Source organism: Mauremys mutica, chromosome 9, assembly GCF_020497125.1.
Source record: "Mauremys mutica isolate MM-2020 ecotype Southern chromosome 9, ASM2049712v1, whole genome shotgun sequence".
NCBI lineage: Eukaryota > Metazoa > Chordata > Testudines > Geoemydidae > Mauremys > Mauremys mutica.
Window position 1 is genome coordinate 37933691 of NC_059080.1, and position 12666 is coordinate 37946356.

The following is a 12666-nucleotide window of genomic DNA, read 5'->3' on the forward strand; positions in this document are numbered from 1 at the left end:
TCCCCCCCGCCGCCAACCCCTCTGAATGACTAGTCCTGACACCACCGGCAGCAGCAAGAAAACCTTTATTAAAACAGATGGCCCTTTGTGGTGAGCCTTGACACAGTAACCAAGCAGGCATTACAGTGCATCTGCCAGTACAAAGACTGCCCTCCCAGACAGTTGCTTGATGTGGATTTTAACTCATACCCTAAAATTTGCCTTTTCTTTCCTCCAAGAGGGGCTGTTGCCCTCTTGCTGGGCACTGTTTTTGACCCCCACAACATTTTGTATTTTAAATGAATAAATCTGTGTAAAATAGCTGGAGTGGGCATGCTGGGCAGAGGAGAGGGCTTGGTGGGTGGAGGGGGGGCGGGCAGAAGCAACAGTAAGGACTAACAACCCACAGCATAAGGGGAAATAGACCACCGCCCCCGCGGAGTCCTGCAGCTCCGGCATGACCCATACCCAGCTACCAGCTCAGATCAATAGCATGCCTGCGCTCAAGAGGAGACAGCATGTGGATGTTTGTTTCAGAGCCACCTCCCCCAGGGGAGATCAGCACAGAGCTCTCTGAGCTGCTTTCCCCTTTGCCAGTGACACAAACACCATAGCCTGATCAAAGCACAGTCCTGGAACAGGCTGGGGCTTGTTTCCCCCTCCCCACACCAGCCTGTGTGGCAACAGCACTGGGTATTCTCACGCTCTACATACCAAATACTGATTGCTTAGGCTCATGCAGCCTCTAGTTTGTACAGTCTGATTCTATCTGCACCATCCCAGGAGGACAGAGAAGGGGAGACAACAGTGGAAGCTGTAGGTGGGGCAATCAAACAAACTACATGGGAGAGGTGAAGAAACTAAGAACAAGAAGTTTTAAAAGCACTTAGCCCCTGCAAGGGGGGAGACCCTATGGAATTCAATTCCAGCCAAGTTAGGAGACAAAAACCCTTTACATAAAATAAGCTGCTGCCAAGAACAGGCTGTTGGGCTGAGCCTGCTTAAGACACAATTAGCTTTACTACTACACAGGCGAAAGCCAGGGCCTGCTCCCACTCCCTTAGATCCTACATGTGGCCCTTGCTGGTGCCGTGGTTTTGGCTCTGTTGCCTCCGCCTGGTGCTGCCTTGCTAAAGCTGGTTTCAGGCCCAGGCTATGGCTATGCTCCTGGCTTGGCCATGGTGGAGCGGAGCTGTAGTGTTCCTTCTGCCCAGGAGCCTGGGAACTGGAGCATCTTCTGCCACAGGCTCACCTCCTCTCCCGTGGAGTCCATCCAGTCCACCACCTGGTCCTTACTCATACCTGAGAGAAGGGGAGCGACAGAGGTGAGTTACTGCAGTGCACAGCCCCGTTCCCAAGCCCTGGGCACACAAGAGCAGCCTTCAGCTGCACAGAAGGGGTGCTGGGAAACGGAGCAGCGGTAGGTAATGACGGGGACTGCTGAATGTGAGCATGGTGCCCAAGGGATTTCATCTTCCTAATTAGGCATTCAGCTTCACTGGATGGGGAATGGGGTTCTCCAGGGCAAAGCTGGGATTGGGGGGGAGAGAACTTGGGTGAGCCAGCCCACCCATTACACTCTGCTACACCCCCCAGGAGAGCAGGGGCAGCCCCACCCAACAACTGAGACCAGGGGGCACCTCACCATTCCCAACTCCCAGCCTGACTCCTCCCAGGAAGTCATTGCTGGACAAAGGCTCGCGGTCCCAGACAGTTAGCTCCAGACAGATGTGCTGCAGGTCCTCTGGGCTGACGCCATTGTAGACAAAGGTGTGGTTGTAGTGAGGATTCAGGGTCTTCTTCATCACAGGAGTCTTCCTCTTGGTGGCCTTGTTTCGGAGCGGCAGCAGGTAGCTGTGGGAGAGGCCCTTATATAGTTAGCAACTCCCCCTCACAGTGCCCCCCCTCCCACCTGAGCAGAAGAGACCGTGATGGCTCAGGAGATTGGTAACAGGCTAGGGGATTTCAGACAGTGGGCCCACCAAGGCAGGGATCAGCTCTTCTCTAGAGCTGTAGCGGACCCAAACAAGTGGGGTTAGGGCCCCAAACTACAGCCAATACTCCCAGTGCCGAAGGGACAGCTTTGGATTTGGCCAAGTAATTTGCATCCAATAGTCGTTCAGTGACCCTAGGGAAGAGGCTGTGTGACTTCAGTGCAGCTCCAACACATGGGAGTCAGTTCTGGAGTGTGAACATAAGAACGGCCATAATGGGTCAGACCAAGGGTCCATGTAGCCCAGTATCCTATCTTCCAACAGTAGCCAATGCCAGGTGCTTCAAACAGAATGAACAGAACAGGGCAATCAAGTGATCCACCCACTGGCATCCAGTCCCAGCATCTGGCATTCAGAGACCTTCTGACACCCAGAGCATGGGTTTGCATCTCTAACAATCTTGGCTAAGAGCCACTGACGGACCTATCTTCTATGAACTTATCTAATTATTTTTTTAATCCAGTTATACTTTTGGCCTTCACATCTCCTGGCAACAAGTGCCACAGGTTAACTGTGCGTTGGGTGAAGAAGTACTTTATTTTTTAAACCTGCTGTCTATTAATTTCATTGGGTGACCCCTGGGTTCTTGTGTTATGAGAAAGGGTAAATAACACTTCCTTAATCACTTTCTCCACATCATTCATGATTTTATAGACCTCTATCATATCCTGCTCCTTAGTCATCTCTTTTCCAAGCTGAATAGTCCAAGTCATCTTACTCTTTCCTCATAGGGAAGCTGTTCCATACCCCAATCATGTTTGTTGCCTAGCTCTGTACCTTTTCTATTTCTAATATAGTACTTCAAGTGTGGGCATATCCTGGATTCATATTGGGGCATTATATTTGGTCTTACCTATCCCTAATTGTTCCTAATATTGTTAGCTTTTGTTTGACTGCCGCTGCAGATTGAGCAGATGTTTTCAGAGAACTATCCACAATGACTCCAAGATCTTTCTTGAGTGGTATCAGCTAATCTCAACACCATCATTTTGTATGTATAGTTAGGATGTTTTCTGACAAGCATTACTTTGCATTTATCAGCACTGAATTTCACCTGCCATTTTCTTGCCCATTCACCCAGTTTTACAAGATCTCTTTGTAACTCTTCACAGTCTGCTTTGGACTAAACTAACTTGAGTAATTTTGTATGGTCTGCAAACTTTGCCATCTCACTGTTTACCCCTTTTTCCAGCACTGGCCTGCGGACAGATCCCTGGAGGACCCAGCTATTTACCTCTCTCCACTTTTGAAAACTGACCATTTATTCCTACCCTTTGTTTCCTGTCTTTTAACCCATTACTAGTTCATGAGAGGACCTTCCCTCTGATCCCATGGCAGCTTACTTTGCTTAAGAGCCTTTGGTGAGGGTCCTTGTCAAAGGCTTTCTGAAAGTCCAAGTACACCAAGTCCACTTGATCACCCTTGTATAGATGTTTGTTGACTCCCGCAAAGAATGCGAATAGATTTTGTAAAATCTATTAGCAATTCATTTGTGCCAAACAGTGTTGACTCTTTCCCAACAAATCATGTTCATCTGTGTCTCTAATCATTCTGTTCTTTACTATGTTTTCAACCAATTTGCCCGGTACTGAAGTGCAGCTTACCGGCCTGTAATTGCTAGGATCACCTCCAGTGGTGCTGGAACTAGAGGTGCTGCTGCACCCTCTGGACTGAAGTAGTAACAACCACCCAAATACATGGTTTCCATCATCAGCACCCTCCCCCCGACTATAAAAATTGTTCCAGCACCCCTAATCAACAATGGAGCCTTTTTTAAACACTGGTGTCACATAAGCTATCCTCCAATCATCTGGTCAGAGTTGATTTAAGTGATGGGTTACATACCACAGTTCGTAGTTCTGCAATGTCATATTTGAGTTCCTTCAGAACTCGGGGGAATATCATCTGGTCCTGGTGACTTATTACTGTTTAATGTATCAATTTGTTCCAAAACCTCTTCTACTGACCCCTCAACATGGGACAGTTCCTCAGATGTGTCACCTAAAAAGAATGGTCAGGTGTGGGAATATCCCTCATGTCCTCTACAGTGAAGACCAATGCAAAGAATTAGTTTCGCATCTCCACAATGACCTTGTCTTCCTTGAGTGCTGCTTTAGCACCTTGAGTGTCCAGTGGCCCCACTGATTGTTTGGCAGGCTTCCTGCTTTTGACGAACTTATTTTGTTATTCATCTTTAAGACTTTTGCTAGTTGCTCTTCAAATTCTTTTGTGGCCTGACTAATTATACTTTTACACTTATTTTCCTCAGTAGGATTTGACTTCCAATTTTTAAAGGATGCCTTCTTGCCTCCGTCAGCTTCTTTTACTCTGTTTAGTCATGGTGGCTTTTTTTTTTTGGTACTTTAACTACTCTTTTTAGTTAGCGGCATACATTTAATTAGAGCCTCTATTTTAGTGTTTTTAAAAGTTTCTATGCAGCTTGCAGGTATTTCACTGTTGTGACTTTTCCTTCTAATTGCTGTTTAGCTAGCTTCATTTCAGTGTAGTTCCCCTTTCTTAAATTAAATGCTACTGTGATGGGCTTTATGGTATTTCCCCTCCTCCCCCACAAGCATGGTAAATTTATATAGTTCCACTGTATTCACCCCTTGGACCAGATCCTGTGCTCTGCTTAAAGCAAGAATTGCTAAAGCAAGAATTGCCTCTCCCCTTGTGAGTTCCAGGACTAGCTGCTCTAAGAAGCGGTCATTAATGGTGTCTAGAAACTTTATCAATGCATCCCATCCTCTGGTGACGTGTTCCCAATCAATATGGGGATAGTTGAAATCCCCCATTATTATTGAGCTAATTTATTTTTATAGTTATAGTGTCTCTAATCTCCCTGAGCATTTCACATTCTGGTCAGGTGGTCGGTAGTACATTCCTACTACTATATTCTTATTCATGCATGGAATTTCTATCCATAAACATTCTATGATACCCAGTGATTCATTTAAGATTTTTACTATGCAGCAGAACCCCATTTATTCAACCATCCGTTAACTGGCTCTTTGTATTAAATGAACAACTAACACACAGACCAGCAGGCGATCTCTTCTGTGGCTGCTAGATGGTGCTGCAGCCTTGCACTTTCCCATTCTCCAAGTTATCCAAATTTTTGATTATCCGAGCTGGCCTTGGTCCCAATTAGATCAGATAAACGGGGTTCTGCTGTATTTGACTCTACATTTTCTTTTGCATATTGTGCCACTCCCCCACCAGCACAACATATTCTGTCATTTCTATATATTTTGTACCCTATTAGTGTCGCATTGACTGTCATCATTCCACCAAGTTTCTGTGATTTTATATCAATAGCTTCATTTAAATACCAGGCGCTCCAGTTCACCCATCTTAGCACTGAGACTTCTAGCATTTGTATACAAGCACTTATAGAATTTGTCCGTCTTTAGTTGTCTGCCTGCACATGATGTAATTGAATGGGACTCTCTCTCTCTTCAGTTCCTGCCTGCACTTCATCAACTTCCATCCTCTCCTCTTTACTACATATGGAGAATCCTAATTAATAGCTCCCTCCTCCCCCCTGGGAAGTCTGTGTGGTTATATTGGCTTGTGACTTCCATCCATGCCCATGAGCTGGAACTCGCCTCTCGCTGCTTCATAGAGGAGCCCTCTGTGGCCAGGCACTGGGAGGAAGTCTGTGGACTACGCTGTGCTTCTCTTGGCGACAAACTGCAGATTTCAGCTGAGTTGCGGATGCGCAGCACTTCTGAAGCACATAGGGGCGAGCTGCTCCAGACCCCTCCCATCAGCATTTAGGACCTTTCACCACAACAGGAGCACAAGCTCATCAGCATAAATACACAACCCTCAACCCCCGTCCCAACACCAGGCAGCTGGGAGAGGGTTGGGGACAGAGAGGCCCATTCATTCCCAGGCCCCTGGGTCACTCCACTGCAAAGCATTATCCAGGGTCTGTAGGTGCCATCCATCTACGCTGTAACTGGCATGGTTCCGACACACTCACCCCTTGACAAAGCTGTCAGAGGTCCCTCCAGATTTGGCAGCCATGAGGTTCTTGGCCTCTTTGATCCAGACCTGGAGTTCGCCTCCTTCCTCCCGTTTGCCTGGAAGAGAAAGTCTGAATCATCCATGTTTTCAGTCACAGCTTCTCTCCAATCATGGGACGTGACCCCTCTTTGCATCCCTCCACTGGCATCAAACATAAGCCGCTTTCTTCGCTTGCAAGACTCTTCACGGTCAAGCTCTCATTCACTATTGAGTCATCAATCCTCACCTGCAGCTGGCCCATGCTGCCAGCTTCCATCGCTCACTTGTTAAATTTGCAGACAAGCCCTTAAGTGCATTCTCCCATGCTTCCCCTCATGCTTGGGAGGTGCTCTCTGTAAACATCTGCAAAGCTACTTCATTGTCCTCCTTCAAAACCTACCTTAAAACTCTCCTTTGCTGTGATGCCTACAGAAAACCTGACAGAGTTAAGGCTGCTAGTCTGCAAGGACCACTGGCTGTTATGTGGACTCCTTGTGCTCCCAGTTATCTGTGTCCATCTGTTGTTCCTTGACTTATACTTACATTGTCAACTCCTCGGGGCAGGGAGAGTTTTGTTGTGTGTTTGTACAACACCTAGTACAATGCGGGCCTAGTCCACAACTGTGGCTTTTAGGCACCAAGGTGATACAAATAAATAGAACTGCTGGCTCACTGAATCTCAGAGAGGCTGGCCCCAGACATCCTCATCTGTAATAGATGGACAGGTCCCAGCATGCTGTGTTTTATCTGCCCCTGAATTGCCTGGCCCGATTCAAGCTTGGTCCTGGATCTTGGGAGAACTGTCCCACAACATAAGACAAGGGCAGCTGATCTGCTCCAGAAGCAAACCAGATGCAGATTGCCAGTGCAGCTCTCCGCTCAGAAGAGTTCCAGGAACCCTGCTCTAGCTTGCATCAAAACTTTACTGCAATAGAAGCCCATTACTATAAATCTGCATAGCAGGAAAGCCTAGCTAGTAGCACTGCTGAAATAACCATGGATCAGAGTCACATTTCAGAGTTGAAGGTTAAAATATTACAGCTGCTTGGTCCATTAATGGATTAGCTTCTTCCTGAAAACAACATGCAGTTCCCGTTCCCGGGTGAGCTCTGGATGTTTGGAGACTGGGATTACATACTCGACGCCAGTGTGGATTAGCATCTGGATTTGTTTTCACATATTACCTTATGAGCTGAGGTTCTGCAGCAGCTCAGACACTCACCCTTTTTTCCATTACCCGCCCCTGGGTGTTTGGAAGATGGGATGTACTTCATGGAAACAACCAACTCTCCTCTGTACTGCTGGGAGCCAGCAGAGTCAGCACCAGCCTGAAAAATGGGTAAATCTTAAATTATTACCACTGCAGTCTTGTCTATACTCTAATGTGCCCCAGTTCAAAGGGTTTATTCTTTTAAAAACCAGTTTAATTAAATCAGTGCAGATGTGTGGGGACTCAAAATGATTTTTACCAGATTGATCATAAAGACAGACATCTAACTGGTGCAAACCCCACATAGACACTTCTTTTGTTTAACTATAGATAGGTTTCTTATATCGATAACCAGTGCAAGCTGGTGTGTAGATATGGCCTTACTGAAGGTGCTGCCACTCAGACAAACATTCTCAGGGTCGAGCTCTCCCAAACGTCTCCCAGAGATCAAGGAGAATTGGACTCATGCAGAATCGCAGACAGCTGGAAGCTCAGCCACCTCTACTGCTTGTGCAAACACGAGTTTGCCATGACGGCAGCTGTTCCACAGTGCCTTACTAATGGCACTCACTGGCCTGCAACAGGATTTGGATCAGGTCCTCAGAGGTCCATGGGAGAAAACAGTCTCAGACCTTCCCAGCAGAAGAGACGATGCCAGAGTGTTGGCACCCTGCAGCAGCAGGAATCTACACCACCTTATGAATGTTCATGGACTCCCCTGTTGTCACATAAGGCAGGTGTACCTAAGCAGACCCAGAAAGCCAGACTCAGTCAGAAGGACTTTATATGACTATGGACATATTGATTGACTTGTTCAGTAAGTCCAGTTCTCTGAAGGTTTATGTGGCAAGTGTCTTACTTTATAAAATAACCAGGTGTCCATCACCCTCCTAGGAAGCGGACTGCCTGCTAACATTCACTTCTATATACAGACTGATGGCCCAGAGTGCTAAGATCCCCTGCGTACATACTCATGTGTCTAGCTCGTACAGCCATCTGTGTCACTCCAGCTACACTGCTTTTTTCAAGCGCTCTCTTGAGCGGAACTAGCACATGTACATCTATGCAAGCTGGGAATCACCCCCAGTGCAAACACAGACATACCCTGTGAGGGACCTGTGTCATTATGTTAGAGGAAAGAGAGCATCTCCCACAATAAAAGGCACTGGCCAGACTAGTGAAGAGCACTGGTCGGGGGAAGTTCACATCTGCTCCAGAGCCACCGTCCTTACTGGGAGGAGCTGTGGTAGATTCCGAGGGTAGGTCAGATGCAAGAGCTACAGAGGCCATACCTTGCCATGCAGGGGGAGACGCTCTTCCAGCTGGCTCTCAAAGTTCCAGGAATCCATCGGGATCTCCACCTCCCCCAAGAAGGTGTTTCGGCCAAAGCGATCATGGTGCCAGACTGAGAACTGCAAGGTTCTTGTGAGCAGGAGGGACTTGCTGATCTCGTACTGTGGAGAGACGAGACCACAGAGCCAGGTGAGCCAGTGGTGGCTTCCCAGAGCAGTTAGGACCATACCTGAAACTTTCACTATAAGGAGGAGATGCCCCTTAGCGCTCCTAGGGAGACTGAAGTCCTCCCACTCCCTCCTGAGAGCCTAACTGGTGTGTTTGACTATTGTCACATATGCCTTTTCTCTTCAGGGTTTCACCCACTGTGAGGAAGGTACCAGGCAATGGCTGCCCAGCTGCACTCCAGGAGTCTAGCCACACAGAGGAGGCATGTACTCTGGGTCCACAGCAGGGACTCCAAAAGCTGCCCACAGAAAAGGGAGGGTAGATTCTGGGAAACAGCCCCAGGAGCTTAGAGGATTTTTATACTGAAAACTTGAGCCTCAGCAAGTCTCCAACGTGAGAGACTAAGGTACGTGCACACATGCAAGTGGGCTGGACACATCACTACCTGCTTTGCTCCAGCAGCTTTAGGTGTGTTCACTTGCTGTGTGACTAATCCAAGACCCACAGAGGAGCTGGGGCTGCACACACCCATTCTAGGGACTCTCTGCACTGGGCAGCCCTGACCTCCTGGGGGAGTGGGAAGCACTTTTAGGGTAGAGGTCTGGAGGCTGGGAAGCAGAGAGTTCTGCTCAGTCCATCTGTGAGCACAGGCCTGGCCTTGGGCAGGCACAGTGGAATTGCTCACAGATTTGGGGATGAAGGTTACTGAAACAGGAGGCTCCAGAAACCACTGGAGCTTTCTGGATTCCAAAGCTTTAATTGCCACCCTTTGTCCTTTGTGCTCCCTGCATTTATAGTAGGGGAGGGGGGCTGCCCTGGCATTTACTTATATTGGCTGCAGCACAAACTCCGCAGCAGAAGCCAGTAAGCGAAAGATGCATCTGGCAGCATTCCCCCTGCTGGATCCACACAGCTTGGATTTAGCTGGCTCCCTGCTCAAGTGACTGTACTGCCCTCTGGTGACATTGCTGCGGCCGGGAAGGGCCACAGAAAGCAACGTTTCAGAGATGGGAAGGGTGCTCTGAACAGGAAACCGCCCACCCTCCAGTGATGGTGGCAGGATGCTAGGCGAAGCAAGCAGAGCAGGAGAGTGATGTATCTGCAGGGAGGTCATGGCAACCCGACACACAGTTCAGGGCTTTAGCTATGCCTGGCCAAGTCACCACGGCAACAGGGCTACAAAAAAAATGCAGTGACGTCAGCAAGACAGCCCTGCACAGAGACTGTCAGTTATCTTGGTCCCTGCCCCAGTGCTGGGAGCTTCCTGCAGGATTTTCAGAGCTCTGACTCTGGTCTCCATGGGAAATCAGTATTTCTCTCCCTCCCAGCAGCCCCAGCTGAGGTCCAAGAAGGAAGGGGCTATTTTCACTCCATCAGCGAAGCAAAAGGATGAAGCGAGGTACATCTGGTGGTGAAGCCCCCTGCCCTGGTTCTTATGATTTGGGCCAAGCATCTGCCTCCCCAACTGAGCTTGTGATGGAGCTCTCTTTGGGGTGGGCAGGAGACAGCCAGTAACCCTGCCCCAGAGCTCACCTTGAGCAGCTCATTGTACAGTGGGTTGACACTGTTGCGTTTGATGGTTGTCTTGCGTTTGCCTTGCCGGGATTTATCAGGCAGGAGGTACGTCTTCACATATCTGGAGTAGGCAAGCAGGCAGTGTCACCCATTTCACGGGCATCTCCCCAGATCTAGCACGTACTCCTGCTCTCTGCCCCCCGCCTGCCACCGCCAGCCACACCTCCGTTCCTGGATGGCAGCTGCCCATCTCAGACTCCTAGCACAGGAGCTTGCCTAATCAGTATGGCAGCATGTAGAGCAGGACAAGTCCAACCCTCCCCCCCCTCCGCAGTAAGGTCAGCACCTGTGGCAGGCAACTCCCCATTCACCCAGCCCCATGCCCATATCCCGGGCCAGAGGAAGCTTGCTCAGCACTCACGGGTTGGAGCGCTTCTTGGCCTCGTCGGCATAGGCCAGCTGGCGACACTCCTTCACGTGGATGAACAGGGTCTGAGTCTTGTGCTCATAGCTCAGAGAGAAGGCGATCTCTCCCGTGACACAGACATTGCCGAAGTCACCAGCCTCGCTGTAAATGCTGACCATGCTCCCCAGCGTGCTCTGAAAGTCATGATCCTGGTAAGATTTACGCCCCTAGTGCGCAGAGAACTAGCATATTTCCAATTCCTCCCCCCATGTTTGCCCTCCTGACCACTGGACTGGAGTCCCCTTCCCCCAACCAGTTTGCTGTGGTAAGTACTCAGCACCTTTCACACCCTCTTGTGAGCTCTATCAGAGAGAGAAGCTCAAGCTGAAAGTCCAAGGCAGAGCTTGGCACAGTACCTAGCTAACCCTGTGCTCTAACCACGAAACAGTGCTGCCTCCCTGCTTCCTAACCCCAATCCTCACTCAAGCATTTCTTCCTGCAGTCCCGGGGCGGGGCGGGGGGGGGGGAGGCAGGGAGTGGCAGCAGAGCCAGAGGGACTCTGGTGGCAAAGCCGGAGGGGGGGATTTGATAGTAGCCTTCAACTACCTGAAAGGGGGTTCCAAAGAGGATGGAGCTCGGCTGTTCTCAGTGGTGGCAGATGACAGAACAAGGAGTAATGGTCTCAAGTTGCAGTGGGGGAGGTCTAGGTTGGATATTAGGAAACACTATTTCACTAGGAGGGTGGTGAAGCACTGGAATGGGTTACCTAGGGAGGTGGTGGAATCTCCCTGGGTTTTTAAGGCCCAGCTTGACAAAGCCCTGGCTGGGATGATTTCATTGGAGATTGGCCCTGCTTTGAGCAGGGGGCTGGACTAGATGACCTCCTGAGGTCCCTTCCAACCCTAACATTCTATGAGTCTATGACTCACCGAAGAGGTGCCGCTGCGCATGCTGCTTCTGGCCGTCCTCCGGCGATGGATCTCCACCAGGTTGTCAATGTCTTCCTCTTCCTCATCCTGCAACAAGGGATATGGCCATCCATACCAGCCGGAAAACCAAGGCAGCTAGACCCTCTGGCAGCAACCCTGCCAGGGAAGCAGCCCCAGCCACTACGGGTACATCTACACGGCAGTGAGTCCCAGAGCCTGGGTCAATTGACTCAGGCTCCCGCTGCAGGGCTAAAGATAGCCATGTAGATGTTCAGGCTCGGTCTGGTGAAACCCGGAAAGCGGGGAGGGTCTGAGTGCCCGGGCTCTGGACCAACCCTCAATCTCTAAACGGCCATCTGTAGCCCCACACTGCAAGCCCGAGTGAGTTAAGCCAGGCTCTGAGATTTGCTGCAGCGGGGTGCTATTTGCTGTGTAGACATACCCGAAGGCTTCTTGCCCAACACCCAGTCCCATCAGGTGTACTTGCCTTGGACGAGGGGAAGATGCCCTGAGCAGGCAGGCCAGCACAGAGGAGAGCAGTGACCTGACTAACTTCCTCCCCCACAGCCCCAGAGAGCTCATTCAGACAAGATGTGAGGCTGGAGACCCGCAGATGTGCAATAGGGTCTGAGCTTCACTGGGAGTTTAAGATAACAGCATGGTAGTCTGCAGCTGAACTGAAATGGAAGGAGACCGGGTGGGGAGCAACTCCCCCTCAATCCCACAGGCCTCAGAGAAAGGTGGGGTGAAGGAGAAGCCTCCCTCTGTTAAGCAAACAAGTTGATTCAATGCAGCTTAATAGGCTCTCACCACTTCAGTTTTGAGACCTGGGACTGACTTGCTTCTGTCTCCCATGGAGCCACTTTCACTTCCCAGCTCCTCCGGGCGCAGATCAATCACTGACTTGGTGTAGTCTGTGTCAGAGACAGGAAGGTGAGATGCCTCCAATCCCAGCTGTTAGTGCAGTGCTAGCACACTGTTACGGGCGTATCTAGTGCTTGCTCATCCACTGGTCAAGGTGTGTTACAGAAGTGGGGAAGCTTCACTATTCCCCTTTTGAGGGCGGACGAACTGAGGTGGGGTGAAGTGACTTGCCCAAGGTCGCTCAACAGGTCAGCAGCAGAGGCAGGAACAGAATCAAGGTATCCAGACTCAGCCCTG

The 12666-nt window shown here is 49.8% G+C and overlaps 1 protein-coding gene across 6 annotated transcripts in view; it reads right to left on the bottom strand.

Moving 5' to 3' along the window:
- Window positions 1-79: 79 nt before the first annotated feature.
- SYTL4 (synaptotagmin like 4) overlaps window positions 80-12666 on the bottom strand; it is a 28708-nt gene continuing 16121 nt past the window's right edge. For 4 of the 6 annotated variants that reach the window (XM_045029767.1, XM_045029766.1, XM_045029765.1 and 1 more), the window contains exons 9-17: window positions 12316-12419; window positions 11506-11592; window positions 10592-10770; window positions 10189-10291; window positions 8487-8648; window positions 7207-7312; window positions 5962-6061; window positions 1625-1833; window positions 82-1281 (exon numbers count right to left, since the gene is read on the bottom strand). In XM_045029767.1, the coding sequence (XP_044885702.1) occupies window positions 1139-1281; window positions 1625-1833; window positions 5962-6061; window positions 7207-7312; window positions 8487-8648; window positions 10189-10291; window positions 10592-10770; window positions 11506-11592; window positions 12316-12419 (1193 nt within the window). In that variant the 3' untranslated portion in view covers window positions 82-1138. Of the gene's footprint in view, window positions 1282-1624; window positions 1834-5961; window positions 6062-7206; window positions 7313-8486; window positions 8649-10188; window positions 10292-10591; window positions 10771-11505; window positions 11593-12315; window positions 12420-12666 lie in introns of those variants that run through there. The other 2 variants (XM_045029769.1, XM_045029770.1) reach the window with 2 other exon arrangements.